This window comes from Barbus barbus (genome assembly GCF_936440315.1).
Source record: "Barbus barbus genome assembly, chromosome: 7".
NCBI lineage: Eukaryota > Metazoa > Chordata > Actinopteri > Cypriniformes > Cyprinidae > Barbus > Barbus barbus.
In genome coordinates, this window is record NC_136735.1 from 9,893,842 (window position 1) to 9,910,686 (window position 16,845).

General features: G+C 36.7%; 1 protein-coding gene across 8 annotated transcripts in view; it reads right to left on the reverse strand.

Annotated features, from left to right (window-relative positions):
- Positions 1-558: 558 nt before the first annotated feature.
- Positions 559-16,845, reverse strand: part of LOC306873266 (guanine nucleotide exchange factor DBS-like) — a 65,489-nt gene continuing 49,202 nt past the window's right edge. For 2 of the 8 annotated variants that reach the window (XM_079422424.1, XM_079422429.1), the window contains 18 exons: positions 16,124-16,283; positions 13,441-13,493; positions 12,898-12,977; positions 12,748-12,814; positions 12,543-12,658; positions 12,375-12,444; positions 12,198-12,290; positions 11,329-11,421; positions 11,111-11,236; positions 10,774-10,995; positions 10,283-10,375; positions 10,094-10,172; positions 9,315-9,497; positions 8,883-8,975; positions 3,777-3,886; positions 3,580-3,692; positions 2,404-2,507; positions 561-2,318 (listed from right to left, as the gene is read on the reverse strand). In XM_079422424.1, the coding sequence (XP_079278550.1) occupies positions 2,239-2,318; positions 2,404-2,507; positions 3,580-3,692; positions 3,777-3,886; positions 8,883-8,975; positions 9,315-9,497; positions 10,094-10,172; positions 10,283-10,375; positions 10,774-10,995; positions 11,111-11,236; positions 11,329-11,421; positions 12,198-12,290; positions 12,375-12,444; positions 12,543-12,658; positions 12,748-12,814; positions 12,898-12,977; positions 13,441-13,493; positions 16,124-16,283 (1,935 nt within the window). In that variant the 3' untranslated portion in view covers positions 561-2,238. Of the gene's footprint in view, positions 2,319-2,403; positions 2,508-3,579; positions 3,693-3,776; positions 3,887-7,351; positions 7,427-8,065; positions 8,144-8,601; positions 8,665-8,882; positions 8,976-9,314; positions 9,498-10,093; positions 10,173-10,282; positions 10,376-10,773; positions 10,996-11,110; positions 11,237-11,328; positions 11,422-12,197; positions 12,291-12,374; positions 12,445-12,542; positions 12,659-12,747; positions 12,815-12,897; positions 12,978-13,440; positions 13,494-16,123; positions 16,284-16,845 lie in introns of all 8 variants that reach the window. The other 6 variants (XM_079422427.1, XM_079422425.1, XM_079422422.1 and 3 more) reach the window with 5 other exon arrangements.

Genomic DNA, 16,845 nt, shown 5'->3' on the forward strand with positions numbered 1-16,845 from the left:
TTTTTAATATTTAATATACAGTATGGATTTCTTGGAGTATAGTATAAATACTATGCTCAAAGTTTCAGTTCGTCTTTTATAATTTTCTGTTTTTTTTTTATATTCCCTGATTAAAATGCTTGTTGGCTAAAACAATGTTTGATATTTCTTTTTTTTTTTTCATCGATTGTTTTACTAAATTTAGCTGTAATGCTGTTATACTGTATCTCTGTTGTGTCACCACCATTGGGATGTATTTTAGGCTACTTATTTATAAATCAAGTTTGATCCTACCATAAGCTTCCCCATTTATCTTTCATTATCATAGTTCATAGTTATAATCTGATAAAATAGTAAATTAAGGAAAATGTAGTGTATGTGCTGTCAAACGTTCAATCGTTTAATCCAAACTAAAAGTTTTATTAGATTTATTATGCATATATATATATACACACATACAATATATATTTTGAAAATATTTACATATATATTATATACATTTAATATATGAACATAATATACTTTCTATGCATGCATGTGTGTATTTATACATAAAAATAAACAGCACACACATATATTATGTAAACAAAAACTTTTATTTTGGATGTGATTAATCGTTTGACAGCACTATTTTTTTCTTGTATATTTTGAATATCAGCCCATAATTGTAAATAAATAAAATTTGTATATTTTTATCAAAATTAAATTCTAACACAAACGTTTTCCCAATTGTCTTTTATCATCAACAATTTTTAAATTTATAAACCACATAAATTATTTTTAAAATTACAAAGGTTTTTTTGTGGGTGCACAATGAAAAGAACTGATGCATTTCAAAATTTGCCACATTTAATACAAACTTACTAAAATACTTCAAAGCAGAAATGAGAGAAATAGGAAGAAAAACAGCAGACATTTCCTTGACAAATCTGAGCCAGCAGAAGAGGATAGAATGATTCAGTGAAGTTTATTTAAGCCCAAGCACTTTAAATTCATTCATCTCATATATATCCTCTTAGATACATATTTACACATGTACACAGATACGCGTCTAATACAGGAAAAGATTGAGAGGCAAAACTAACATGCAGCAATGTGCCACATAAAATTTAAAGAGAAATGAACAATGATTTTTGGATTACTAAACATATTAAAAAGACAACATTTAGTTATGGGGACATGAACAATTAAGCACAGTAAGGCTGTGGTCCTCAAGCTGTCAGAAATTATGGCTTGATTGAATCAGCCGATTTGAGGAATATTGATATAGATGAAATTTGTGAGAAATACTTATTCGACACATTAAAATGAGTCTTACAAAAGCTGAATGATGGTTACAACATGCCAATTATCACTTTCCAGACATGACATTTTGAACAAACCAAATCAAACAATCTGTGGTGACAAAATAAATTACATAAAATGTGAACAATTGGTACGTTTGAAAATTTGCAATAATTGTACATGAATGGTGCAGAACAGTAAAGTGACAAACACAACAAAATACAATGAAATACATTTCATTGACAACAATAGTGGTCATAATATACAATGTGTGTGTGTGTGTATATATATTTTAATGAAAAACATGATAAAAGTTAATATCTGTACAAATCTTCTTTTACAGGGAATAATTTAAACTATACAGCGGTTTTAGATTAATACTTACAGTGAATAACAGGAATTTTCAGCAGGCATAACCTCAAGAATCTTTATCGTATAAAACAATTTCATTGTCTTGCTGCTAATAGCAAATCAGACAGGAGCTTTAGACGCCAACAAAGTCAGACATTCCAAAAAGACACTGATATTCTCAAAGCAAGATCAATAAAACCAGTGGAAGCTCATGTGGTCATACATTAAAGTCCAATGAGAGTCCTTGTTATGTATATTTAAAGACTTTTAAAACCGCAGGCTGCTCTGATGTTAACGCCGACTCGACCAAGAGCCCTTTTCTCTTTTAATCTTTGAGGAAATGCATGCAGACGTGAAACAAACAGCATCACACTGATACTTTCAAAAGTAAAGGAGAATTTCCACAGGGAACAGCAGACACTGAATGACCTTTTTTCTCTCTCTTATGAAGGAGAGAAGGTTGAGAAAGTGTGACTCTATATAAAATATCCTGAATAGCGCATATTGACCGCAGTGGTCAATTCCTTTCTCGGGTGACGAGGTTAAATACAGTACAATGACTCGAGGAGCTTCAGTAGAAAGTGCACTGTGTAGGAGCTGCCACAAGGCGCTGGAGCAACGGCTTCAGGTTTTGATGTCTGAGAAGCTTGTGTAGGTTTCGCTGCAGCTGGAGGATGTGCTGAGGTTTCCAGACCCACTGCCTTCTGTGGGAAAACACTCATTCATAAAATGAAGATTTCATGACAGGGACTTGTAGTGTGGAGGATTAAAAGCGGGAAGTTGCATTACCTGAGCTGGAGAGGGATTGAGCAGATTTGGATTCTCCGATGAGAGTGAGCAGGTTTGCAGCAGGGACCCAGCCTTCCTTATTGGTCCGCAGGTTACGTACAAACCTGAATCAGCACAAAGACATCGATATCACACCAGCCTCTGCTTACAGAAAACATTTTGTGATTCTAATTTGGTCGTCTTGTAGAAACAACAACAAAAAAGCCCAGACAATAATGTACGAGTGAAATTTACTTGTCATCCATAACAGGATTTAACCCTCAAAATGCCAAAATGGATCTAGATATTTAAAAAAAAAAAAAAAAAAAAAATGTGGGCAAAAAAACACCAACAATAGTTCAAGGGGGCCACAAGATGACTTAAAATTAATATAATAAAATAATCTCCAACATAAACTAAATTAAATGCTAAAAAACTAAGAAATCTAATTTTCATTTGCATACTGATTTTAGCTAAGAACTAAAGTTCTGGAATGCAGAACATATCTGAAATCATGAGATGAATCATGATCAATTCATTTAGTATATTATTAAATTAACCATGTGAATTAAATAAATAAATAAATAAATAAATAAATAAATATATATATATATATATAAATAATGATAAATAAGCTGTTTTGTCATGATAAAAATAAATATCTTAGTGTATATGGGGAGCGTTTGATTCAAAATGATCGAAAACCACAGTTTAATGGGTAACTGGGAACTGTCCTTAAAAAAATAAATAAAGCTGAAATAAACTAAATTATAAATAACATTGCTTTGGCAACTAACTGAAATAAGTTAAAGCACCAAAAAAAAGAGACTGAAATAAAAGTAAATTGAACCTTAATAGTAATATTTAAACAAAAAAAAGTCAAAATTAATAAAAAAAAAAACCCCTGAAAATATTAAAATAAAATTTAAAATATTAAATGAAAACTATACTATATAAATAAATAATATTAAAACACTGATACAGGACAGTCATAATTGTTTAGATTGGGCATTTATTTTCTATTAACTGATTAAACAGAAAAAAAGACTCGTTGATTTCAATTGTTGATTCATTGAAAACCACAAAAGAATGATCAGCTTGTGAGTCAAAGTGGTTTGCAATGTGTAACATGAGGATGAGTAAACAATGACAGAATCGTCATAGTATTTACATAAACCATGAATGTGTGAATCTTACCAGCGTCCATCGTCTCCCTCTCTCACCAGCTGCACTGAGTCTCCGCTCTTCACCGTCAGCTCCTGTTGTCCATTTTTGTCATGGTCAGCAACTACCACGTACCTGCCTGGAGACTGCACGCACACACAAACCCCATCAGTGGCCAAACTCAAGATATCTGCAAACAAACATTGTGATGCTAGGCCACAATGACTCACCAGCTTTTTCCCTCCCTCATCCTCAGGATCAGAGTTCATGGGGTCCTCGGCACTCGAGTAACCGTCGTTCTCCTCAGACGCGTCTACAGACAGCGATGCCTTGGAGAAACCTTGTGGAAGAGAGGACGAGTGAAACAATTGTGACATTTGGATTATGGTGAGACAATGAAAGAGAGGGATAAGTGGTGCTCCACAAAGATGGTGTGTGTGGAAGGTGAAGACGACATCGGCTCCGTTTCAAAACTTAGTGAGCTATTTTGCTGTCTACAGCTTACAAAGTAGACTGTCTTCTAAGGCAGCATGCTAAACATTAAGTTCCTGAAGTAAAATTATTGGATTTCAAAAGAGTCTGGCATTAGCATGTTGCTAAGCTAACAACGGCATTAAAAAAAAACAGCAGACTAACTGTAGAAACAATTTCGAGCAAATTTAAAAATCAAATAGACAGTATTAGGAAGTAACACTGAAATAAATGTAAAACTTTGTAGCAGAAAGTTTTTTTTTTTACAGTTTATACAACATTACTTTCCAAATCACTATCTTAGATTTTTTCACTGAAACTTTGCATTGGGAGTGTCCATATGATGCCTATGTAGGCAGCACACTAAGTTTTGAAACAAATCCAGTGTCTCTTTCTCTTGAATCCATTTTAAAAAGAGGAACAGCTCCAGGCACTGATATAACAGGAAGGGCTGTTTGTGTTTTATGTTCAGACAGCCATGACTCCGATGATTTTGATGACAGTTTGTGAAGGCATATGACACGAAACATGTTTATGGAGAGATACATAAACATTTTTAGATCTGAATCAGTGGATAATTCTGGAGCCTGGAAGAGTGTTTGGTAGAAAGGGATCTGTGGATTCAGAATTGTAAAAGTGAATCCAGAACTAGCACCGCAAACCAGCAGACAGGAACCCAAACCAGACACTCATGCAGCATTAAACCCAAGTGTTTCCACACGAAGGGAAGTGCAAGTTGAAATTCTTACACAAATTGACAAATTCTGGTTTGTAAATGTACAGTATTAAAGTATTAGCATGAATTGACTGTAAACATATTGTTTTTAAAGGAAATGAAACTTCATTTACTCGCCCTCATGTTGTTCCAAACCTGTATGACTTTTCCATGCAATCTTTTAGGCATCATGGCAGGCTGTACAATCTCATCCCTGGCCTTCACAATGGCCATGGAGGTTATCATCAGGGCCTCGGGATGGGTGGTGGGGGAGGGCGAGCAAACTAAGAACGGGATCCGCCTTCCACCTATCCGAGCATACATGGATGACATGACCACTCTGACTACTACAGCAGCATGCACCAGGCGGCTACTTGGAAAACTGCAGGAGAACATCAAGTGGGCCTGGATGAAAATCAAACCGAACAAGTCACGAAGTATCTCAAGTAAGGCGGAGGTGCGCCGTCAGGAGGAGGCGGAAAGAAGCGCAAAGGCTGCCTCTCTTGTCAAGCAGGGACAATGGATGAGGTGGAAAGACCTGGAGAGGAGAAAGCTCAGCTGGAGGGAGCTCTGGGAAATGGAGGCAAGCAATATCAGCTTCATCAGAGCCACCTATGATGTGCTCCCATCCCCAAAAAACCTCCACCAGTGGTATGGCGAGGACCCAACCTGTGCCCTCTGCCTAACTCCAGTGACTCTCAAACATATCTTGACCGGTTGTAAGACCAGCCTCATACAAGGCCGCTACACCTGGAGGCACAACCAGGTCCTCAAGAGTCTGGCAGCAGCTCTTGAGAGCAAGAGGAATACCACCAACTCCTTGCCCCTGAGAGCAACCAATTCCATCACGGCTCCAACCTTCATCCGAGAGGGACAGAAAAAGCCCAATCATCCCACTACCAAACCAGAAGCTAGACAACTAGTCATGGCCCAGGACTGGAAGATGCTAGTCGATATTGGCCAGCAACTAATCTTTCCACCTGAGATTGCAGCCACCACCCTTAGGCCAGACTTGGTACTCTGGTCCCCTTCATTGAAGTCTGTTTACATCATAGAGCTCACAGTCCCATGGGAGAATTCAACAGAAGAGGCCTATGAGCGCAAGAAACTGCGCTACATAGAATTGGCAGCAGACGCTTAACAACGAGGATGGAAAGCTAAAGTCTATCCAGTTGAAGTGGGATGTAGAGGTTTTGTGGCTTCTTCTACCATCAGACTGCTGAAAGACCTTGGCATCCATGGACAGGCTCTGCAACAGACAATTAGTCTCTGAAACAGCCGAAAGAAGCAGCCAGTGGATATGGATTAAGCGGAAGTACTCTTGCTGGGCTCAAAGAGCATCAACATGACCCGCTAACTAATCCCCCCCACCGCATACCCCACTTGAGAGGTCACAACCCTCCAGGAGGAGGGTGAACAAGGTATGCGGTCAGCTTTAGGCTTGACTCAGGGAAGATGATGCCCCCTGCCTTGCATAGTCCCGTGGGCTGCGCCATTTAAACAACCAGGCAATTCTCATAATTGGGCATGGGAAAAAAGCTCAGGTTTGATCACCCTGTAGGTGGCCACCTTTGATGAGGGTGTCTAGTGTTGAAAGGCCAAAACACCCCCTGATTCAAAGGCACATTACTGACGATGTGTCCCGAAATTTACAGCTTTCCCATGTCTGAGATACAGCTCTCACGCCACTCTCAACATCAAGGCAAATCTCATGTGCATACCATCCATTGGCACAATGAACAGTTTACCATCACGTCCCGTGTCTCATGATTCCATGCAGTTACTACAAATGGGAACTGAAGCTTTCAAATTTCAAAAGGCGTGAAAAAGTATAATGTAAATGCAAAAATCTCCTAAACAGCTTTGTATGAGGAACAGGTCGAAACTTCGCATTCACTGAAAATCTTGAGACTTTGAGAAATTTTGCAGTTATCAGTCCAATTTGTAAATTAATAATTCTTTTGAGCTGGATCTTTTCAAATTAAGTGACTGACTTGGTTCTCAAACCAGTATGAATGATTCATTCATGACTCAAGTTCAATTCACTGAATCAGGTTCTGATTGCACTGATTCTCAAGTCAAAACCTCATAACAGTCAGTCAATAACAACCACTTCTGAACCACTTCTGTGATACTTTTATGGTGCTTTCGCGTCTTCTTTGAAGGCTGAATGCTTTAGTCTCCATTCAATGCAAATGCATGGAAAACAGCAACCAGTAAATTGTGGAGAATTTCTCCTCTTGTGTTCCACAGAAGAAAGAAAGTCATACAGGTTTGGTCGGAACAACATGAGTGCGAGTAAATAAAGAGGATTCATTTTCAGTGAACTATTCCTTTAAGAGATTATCTAATCATTCTCTCTGCTGGAACAATAATAAGATATGAACTGGGCTAGTTTCACATTCTCCCAGAGTAAAGAGCATTTCAGATCGACAATAGTAATTTATTGAGCAGTTATGTCAAAGAGATGCCATTTTAGTCCCGTGATATATTCTGCAAACCACCAATTACAGTGCAATAATATCATACCCTGTGGTTAGTGTTTGCCAGTCTGTTTGGAAGTTTGCTGTGAGAGAGCAATAAAGACAAAGTTCATTCCCACACCAGGCATCTAGTTACCTCTCCTTTTAGTCTGCAAGAGACTAGAAGTGCTCAGCCATCTCACTCGGGTAAGAGTGATGTGGGGACCTGCGTCTAAGGGAGAGGCAGCCGATAAGATTTCAAAGACTCCATGGATTCACCAACCACCCCACAGATTGTTGTTGCTGGTTGGGTGTACAGCACAAGTCATTTTGTTTGGATTGTAAATGCTTAAAGGGACAGTCCACCCAAAAATTAAAATTCTCTCATCATTTATTCACCTTCATGTTGTTCTAAACCTGTATGACTTTATTTTTTCTGTGGAACACAAAAGATGATATTTAAAAAAAATGTTGGTAATCAAGCAGTTTCAATTCCCACTGACTTTCATCGGATGGACAAAAAATACAATGGAAGTAAATGGGAAATGAAAACACTTGATTATCAGCATTCATTAAAAGCATCTTTTGTGTTCAGCGGAAAAAACAAACTCATACAGGTTTGGGATGACAAAGATGAATACACAATGACAGAATAATTATCTTTTTGGGTGAGCTATCCCTTTAACACCTAATGTAGAAGCATTTTAGTTTCGATTACTTTAGGCTGATGTATGAAAGATGGTGAAACATAATATATGGAGGTGAAATAAAACTCGGCAACCACATAATATGATCAAATAAATATTTTGGAACACTGGTCATGGCTGATGTTGGAGGAGGGAATGCTGGGAGTTTTTAGGGGACAGTGTACCTCTGAAGCCAAACGGTGTAGGATCACTCTTAATCTCATGTCTTTTAGTTTTGTGGTCAGGACTAGGGGGGGATGATCCTGGCAGCCATAGCAAGGAGCGAGAAAGAAAAGGATAAGAGCACAAAAAAATCAGGAAAGAAGAGAGAGAAAGTCTATAACAGGGTTAAAGGAAAGATTCTTAAATATTATTTAAAAAAAAGTGGCTCTTTTACAGGATGAAAGCCTTTAAAGCAACATGTCCAGTAAGTCCTACACTGTGCCTTAATTATCTGCAATGTGATAAAACATGATCATGGTTTTCAGAAATGTACCTGATCCAAAAATCCCACTGTTCTAACCATATATTAAAGAAATACATAGTAAATAAATGGCTAGCATTTTCGGTTTTGGTGTGGAAGTTGTCACACCTGGTTAAGGCACAGTGAATAGCAATTAAGTGGTGATTGATCTAAATTGTAATACTACCAAGCTTGAACTATGATGTTAAACTTTCTGATCTACACTAGAGTCTAGTGTTTTCTGAGACTACAGTATACCTGGAGGGCAGAGAGAGACCATGGGTAGTGTTAGGCTTTTGCGACCAGAGGGCGCTATCAGTTCTGAAGTAGGGTTCAAGCCAAATATTAGTAAATATTCCAAATGAAATATTCACAATTTATCCAATGCCACTGAAATTTGTGTTAACCTAATATTTTTAACTAAACATTTCAACTATTAAAGTTATGTTAAGGTTTCTTTTATATAAATCAGTATGCAGTCACCCGGTTTTAAAAGTATGATATATTCTTGTGTAAAGCTGTGAGCCCTCCTGTTGTACCTTTTTGACTCTTGAGGTTACTGAAGCCCTGCAGTGTAAAACGCTTTTTAGCCACTGCAGCTCTCTCTGTGTTGGGACTGGTGACAGTCTCGTCTATTCTCCACAGAGACAGAGAAAGAAAGAGGAAGGGGAAATAATGAAGGACGTTACAGGTTTAGTCAGAAAAAAAAACAAGAAAAAAAAACAGGGGTTACAAAAGAACATCACAGAAATTCACAGTCTAAGCAGCAAGAGGAAAGATAGCAGCACTCTGAATTGTGGGACATGTTAGTCTGGGGTTGTTTTCACAGACTGACTGATGTCATTTATTTCCTGTGTAATATCAGAAAGTGTAACTTTTGAAAATGTTTTGACTATAGAGAGTGTGTAGTGAGACATATATATATATATATATATATATATATGTGTGTATGCTGAGAAGGGCTGACTGACCTTTGACCTTGTCATTATTTTTAAGTAAGGCGGCTGTACTGGGATCTGCAGCTGTTGGTTCTGTTTTCCTCTCTTCTCCTTTCTTGAGGGTCTTTGGGTTGGTCTTGAAGGGGCTCAGGGTTAGGCTGGTGCTGGTAGGAGTTAACTGTGAGATCTGGTCCGAGCTCTTCTGCTGTCTTGCTTCTGAAATACAACATCACATTATTAGATAACCACACACAATAAAACTGATGAGGTGAAGGGTGTCATTTTATATGCACTACTGTTCAAAGGTTTGAGAGGGCTACAATTTTTTTATGTTATTGAAAAAGTCTCTTATGCTCAGCAAGGCTGCATTTATTTGACCAGTTAGTTAAAACAGTAATATTGTGAAATATTAATACAATTTAAAATAACTTTTCTATTTTAATATATTTTGATTTTTTTTCCTTATATGGCAAAGCTGAATTACCAACATTACTCCAGTTTTCAGTGTCACATGATCCTTCATAAAGCATTCTAATATGCTGTTTTTTGTTTGTTTTTTGCTCAATAACAATTTCTTATTATTATCAATGTTGAAAACAGCTGTGCAGCTTTTTTTTGTGGAAACCGTGATACTTTTACAAAGGGTTTTTTGATTAAGAACAGCATTTGTTTTTTAAATAGAACATATTTTGTAACTATGTAATTTTGTAATTATAAATGTATTTATTGCTACTACTGATCAATTTAATGCATCCTTGCTAAATGAAAGTATTAATTTCACTCAATAAAAAAAATAAAATAAATTATTTCACCTCTGCAGGCCTTTAGTTGCCCCGTCAGAACCTTCCGGATCTCGTTCACCCATGCCGTTTTGATCTCTGGTGTCGGCGCCTGAAAATAACCAATAAAATGATCAGAAAGGTAAGTGTTGCTTTAAATTATGTACATTCAATGTTATTTAAATATAGGATATTTTTAATAAGGACAATTTTTAAGTTTACCTGTACAATATACACCTCCTCTCGAGAATTACACCAGATCTCAAACTTTTTGTTGTCTCCTTTTGCGTTTTCAGTAATACCTACAGCACTCATCTGTCAGAGGAAAATATACATAAAAATAATCAGACTCGAACAGAAACCTGATATTCCCTGTCATTTATTTACATGCAAATATATCCGTTTACCTTGAATGGAACTTAATGTACTCAAAACAAAAAATAAACATGCAGATTTCATGGGCATTTCTTGTTTTTCTGGGTTATACTACACTAAAAATAATAAATTATTCCTTGTTAATATTTGTAATAGAACAGTTTTGATAAAGAAACTGATTAAGGATTGTAAAGTGATTTGGGGGATTTAATTTTTCAGTTCCCATCCCACATTTTTAACCACTCCACCACATCATCTTAAAGAAGTGGACCGATTTCCATGTCAGAGAAATAAGAAATGATTAATGAAAATTAACTACTTTAATATTCAGTACTTACACTGAGTGAGTGTTTGAAGCTGTATGAAGGTGCTTTCTCATAACCCTCTCCGTTCTCCTCTCGTTTCTTACAGAAGAGTAGAGCTTTCTCATGCAGGAACAGGTGTCTCTGCATGGGCTTGAAGCGAGCCAGGTCTTTCACCTTCGCGTGACCCTTCTTATGCTCGGTCCACACGCTGAACGACCCCTGCATCTTCAGACGCCCCAGATCACTGAGGCTGCCCTGGAAGCACAGGTCAGAGGTCAACGACTACTCCAAAGGCGACTTACATTATTGGAAACCATTTTAATTCAAAGTGAACATTAAATTTCACAGCGTGTGTGAATGATATCCTTACATCATATCCAGTGATGGCGATAAGGTGCATGGAGTCATTCACAGCTTTCAGGATACCCAGAATAGATGAGAGCGCCTCCTGCAGGTCATCCTCACCCTCACAGCCTTTACTGTACTTCAGCAGTTCCTGACAGAAACACACATGAACACAGAGCTTACATCAGTAACAGGTGCAAATATGAGTTACATAACTGCACATTTACTCTGGGTCTAGTTTACCTTCAGTAAGAGCTGGTATTTGGTTATTCTCTGCACTGGTTTGAGCAGGTACGAGTCCAAACCAAGCTTATGTTCCAGTTTCTTTTGACACTCCTGAAAACAACACACACAAATATTTTTTTTTACTATGATTTTTTTCTTATGACAATGATGATTATTATTATGTAAATATTATTATTAAACTTATTTAACTATTATAATTAATATTAAATTATAAATTTAATTAATATTATCAGTATTTATTATATAATACTTATTGTTTTTATTTTACTTATTATTATTATTATTATTATTATTATTATTAATAATAATGTTCAGAACGTAGGTGCCAGTAAAACATTTTTTAAAAGAAATTAGTGTTAATTCAGCAAGGACACATTAAAATGATCCTAAATACATTTACATTTTTACAAAAACTGTCTACTTCAGCTGTTTATTTCAAGCTTTTAAGCCCCAAATCAGCATATCAGAATGATTTCTGAAGGATCATGTGACGCTGACAACTGGAGTAATAATGCTGAAAATTCAGCTTTGTATCACATGAATAAATTACATTTTTAAATATATTAAAATAGAAAACAGTTGTTTTAAATGGTAATAATACAGTGCTTCCCAATATTACTGTTTCTACTGTATTTTAGATCAAATAAATGCAGCCTTAGTGAGTAAAAAGAGACTTCTTCAAAAAAAAAAATTCTAAAAAAACACTTTTGAACAATAGTGTTTATCGGGTCCTATATGCTGTATTCCTAATATAATATATGGTTCTCTATAATATGACCCATTTAAATTACAGAAAGAAATGTGCTTATGTGTAATGTAACCTTAATGTCTAACAGCATCTTTAGTGTCTTGTAAAGTAAGATGACCTGGAAGAAAGCGCAGTCAGAGCACTGTCTCCACAGAGACTCGGAGCGAGGCTTGTTCTGACAGTACTTCTCATAGATCTGCAGATCCGTCATCTAAAAAACATGAAAGTGACGTTTGCATAATCTATTCAATAATGTATTCAATCAGAACAGCACAGGATGTAACATCCGACTCACCCTCTCCAAGAAACACCGTCCCACAAGCTCAGGATAGTCTGTGTACGCCTCCAGTTCACGAAGAAAAGTCCTGAAATAGACGGAGAGTGAATCGAGAGAATAAGAAGTGCTTAAGCTTTATAACACCACACAAGCGGAAGCTAAAACAGACACAGACGGTTCACTCACTTCTTGTGGAACTGGTATATCTCAGGCATGTTCCCAAAGAGTATGTCCTTTTTATGAAGCAGTGTATTGGGGATGAGGTGAGCCATAGCAGGATTGTCCATTTCTGCTCCATAACCCTAAACACAAATGAATCTGTCAATTCTAATGTATTAAAAAATTAGAACTAATCTGAACTCTAGAGGTTAAAAATGTCAGTGCAACTCACCTCCAGCACACACAGCAGCTCCTCCACATATGCTCGCTCAGTCTCCAACAGCTCGTTCATCACGTGCCTGTAGTGGATGGATATTAAACACATAATCCATACAGAAAGACACACAATTAGAGCTGCATTTGTAATAAGCTCCTGACTGACCGTCTAAGCACAGCAAAGTTCTCCTCTTCATCAGAGACAGACGGGTGTCTGCTGCCATCATTCTGTAAGAGTATATCTCCCTGCAAATATAAACAACCATGCATTAGTGTCTTGAAAATGTGTTCAAATTGATTGTCATTTTATTAAATCACAAGTACCATAGAGAAGTTGGTTTGGCAGAACATTTTTAGATCAACATTCAAAACTCACTCAAATTTGAAGGAATTATTTAAATAATAACCACTAAGTTTGTCAATATGAAAATCATTTGTAAACTTTTTTTCTTCTTCTCTTAATGTTACAAGAGTTTTTCTTTGTGCCAAAAATAGTCACATTTCCACACTCTCTGACCTTGAGATCCACTTAACAGAAGGAAAATTAGCTTCATCGTGTTTTGATCAATTAACAAGCTTAAGTGCAAAAAATGCATATGTTGAGGGTACATTGTAGCTACTGTTGGTTTAGTTATCAATATCAAAGCAGTTGTTTAAATATTATTGCTTATACATTCAATAAGGCACTGCGTAGAGATGAGATACTTACTTTTCTGCAGTTTCCATTGATGATATCACCCTCTATCGTCTTCTCCCTATGAGCTGGGATAAAAGCACATTTATATTAATAAACTAATAAAAAAAAATTATATACACATACATACACACACATATGTATATGTATATGTATATATATATATATATATATATATATATATATATATATATATGTGTATATGTATATGTATATGTATATGTATATATATATATATATATATATATATATATATATATATATATATATATATATATATATATATATATATATATATACACACACATACATATACATTATATATATATATATATATATATATATATATATATATATATATATATATATATATATATATATATATATATATATATATATATACACATACATATACATTATATATATATATATATATATATATATATATATATATATATATATACACACACACATATACATTATATATATATATATATATATATATATATATATATATATATATATATATATATATATATATATATATATATATATATATATACACACACACACATATATATACACACACACATATACACACACACTTGGGCAAAAAAGTATTTAGTCAGCCACCAATTGTGCAAGTTCTCCCACTTAAAAAGATGAGAGAGGCCTGTAATTTTCATCATAGGTACACTTCAACTATGAGAGACAGAATGGGGGGAAAGAATCCAGGAAATCACATTGTAGGATTTTTAATTAATTAATTGGTAAATTCCTCTGTAAAATAAGTATTTGGTCACCTACAAACAAGCACGATTTCTGGCTCTCACAGACCTGTAACAACTTCTTTAAGAGGCTCCTCTGTCCTCCACTCGTTACCTGTATTAATGGCACCTGTTTGAACTCGTTATCAGTATAAAAGACACCTGTCCACAACCTCAAACAGTCACACTCCAAACGCCACTATGGCCAAGACCAAAGAGCTGTCGAAGGACACCAGAAACAAAATTGCAGACCTGCACCAGGCTGGGAAGACTGAATCTGCAATAGGCAAGCAACTTGGTGTGAAGAAATCAACTGTGGGAGCAATTATTAGAAAATGGAAGACATACAAGACCACTGATAATCTCCCTCGATCTGGGGCTCCACGCAAGATCTCACCCCGTGGGGTCAAAATGATCACAAGAACGGTGAGCAAAAATCCCAGAACCACACGGGGGGACCTAGTGAATGACCTGCAGAGAGCTGGGACCAAAGTAACAAAGGCTACCATCAGTAACACACTACGCCGCCAGGGACTCAAATCCTGCAGTGCCAGACGTGTCTCCCTGCTTAAGCCAGTACATGTCCGGGCCCGTCTGAAGTTTGCTAGAGAGCATTTGGATTTTGGATCCAGTAGAGGATTGGGAGAATGTCATATGGTCAGATGAAACCAAAATAGAACTTTTTAGTAAAAACTCAACTCGTCGTGTTTGGAGGAGAAAGAATGCTGAGTTGCATCCAAAGGGACCAGGACGACTGATCCGTGTAAAGGAAAGAATGAATGGGGCCATGTATCGTGAGATTTTGAGTGAAAACCTCCTTCCATCAGCAAGGGAATTGAAGATGAAACGTGGCTGGGTCTTTCAGCATGACAATAATCCCAAACACACCGCCCGGGCAAAGAAGGAATGGCTTCGTAAGAAGCATATCAAGGTCCTGGAGTGGCCTAGCCAGTCTCCAGATCTCAACCCCATAGAAATCTTTGGAGGGAGTTAAAAGTCCGTGTTGCCCAGGGACAGACCCAAAACATCACTGCTCTAGAGGAGATCTGCATGGAGGAATGGGCCAAAATACCAGCAACAGTGTGTGAAAACCTTGTGAAGACTTACAGAAAACGTTTGACCTCTGTCATTGCCAACAAAGGGTATATAACAAAGTATTGAGATGAACTTTTGTTATTGACCAAATACTTATTTTCCACCATAATTTGCAAATAAATTCTTTAAAAATCCTACAATGTGATTTCCTGGATTCTTTCCCCCCATTCTGTCTCTCATAGTTGAAGTGTACCAATGATGAAAATTACAGGCCTCTCTCATCTTTTTAAGTGGGAGAACTTGCACAATTGGTGGCTGACTAAATACTTTTTTGCCCAACTGTATGTATGTATGTATGTATGTATGTGTGTGTGTGTGTGTGTGTGTGTGTATGTGTATATATATATTATATACACTACTTTTTGTGTCATGCAATGAGCCCTGCAGCTCTCCATTGTGAACACTAGATGGCAGGAGAGTAAAGTAAGTGACAGAGTCTGCCATATCTGTTGTGCATGAATGACCGCAAATAGCTAATGGCCAGTGTTTAGGGGACGACATTGAGAGGACGCAGACACTACCGCACTGCGGAGGAGAGAAGCCACTGCTAAACTGCTCTGTAGAAAGCCGCTGTATTAATGTGTTTGCCTCTCTACATAAAACGCACAAGTTATGTGATATTCATTTTTATTAGGGGTTAATTCAGAATTCAAACTGCTGAATAATTTAGATATTCAAGCTGAGAACACAATAGTCCTGAACTTGAGTGGACATATGTAAATGTGAACATTTGAGATGAATAAAACTTGGCCCAAAATGTTTTTATTATTCAGTAGGATCACAACTAATCCAGACACCCAACACAACACATAAAAAGTCAAATTTAGGGGGTTAACCTGGAGAAGGGATGGGGGATTTGATGATGGCCTCGGGACGTGGGGCGACGGGCTGCACGGGTCGCGTCTGTTTGGCTGCTAACTTCTTCAGACTCACCCTCCTCTTCTCAAACATTTCCTGCATGGACAGCTGCTTCTGAAACACTTTGTCCACCTGATCCTGTTTGAGCACAGAGAAGACAATTCATTTAACACTAACAAACTAAAACCACACAAGACATCGGACTAATGATATTCACATTCTCAATAATTTAATTAAAGGGGTCATGAACTGAGAAATCAAAACTCCCTTGATATACAAGAGGTCATTTTGCTATAAAAACATGCTGCCATTTTCAGAACTCAAAACTTTCTGGTTAGTCTAAAAACAGCTTATATTGAAGCCAATCTGCCAAAACGACAGCTTGTGGAATGTGCCACTCTGTGATGTAATAGTGTGGATGAACACCGCCTCCACAGAAGATGATCAATGCCTGCTTCTACAGCGCTGCCTGTTTAGCCCAGCCCACCGATTTGCACACACACAGTGTAAATAAGTACAGGCAAAAGCGCAGGTTTATGCAGAAATCAAATGATCAACTTTATTTGATGAACTTTATTTTTAATTAAGTGCCAGACTGTGTCAGTAAGAACTTAAATTGTTTTTGGATGTACAAATCTTGATAACATTATAAGTGGACCTTAGAGAACAGTACAAAATAATAAAAGATGCAGTTCATGAC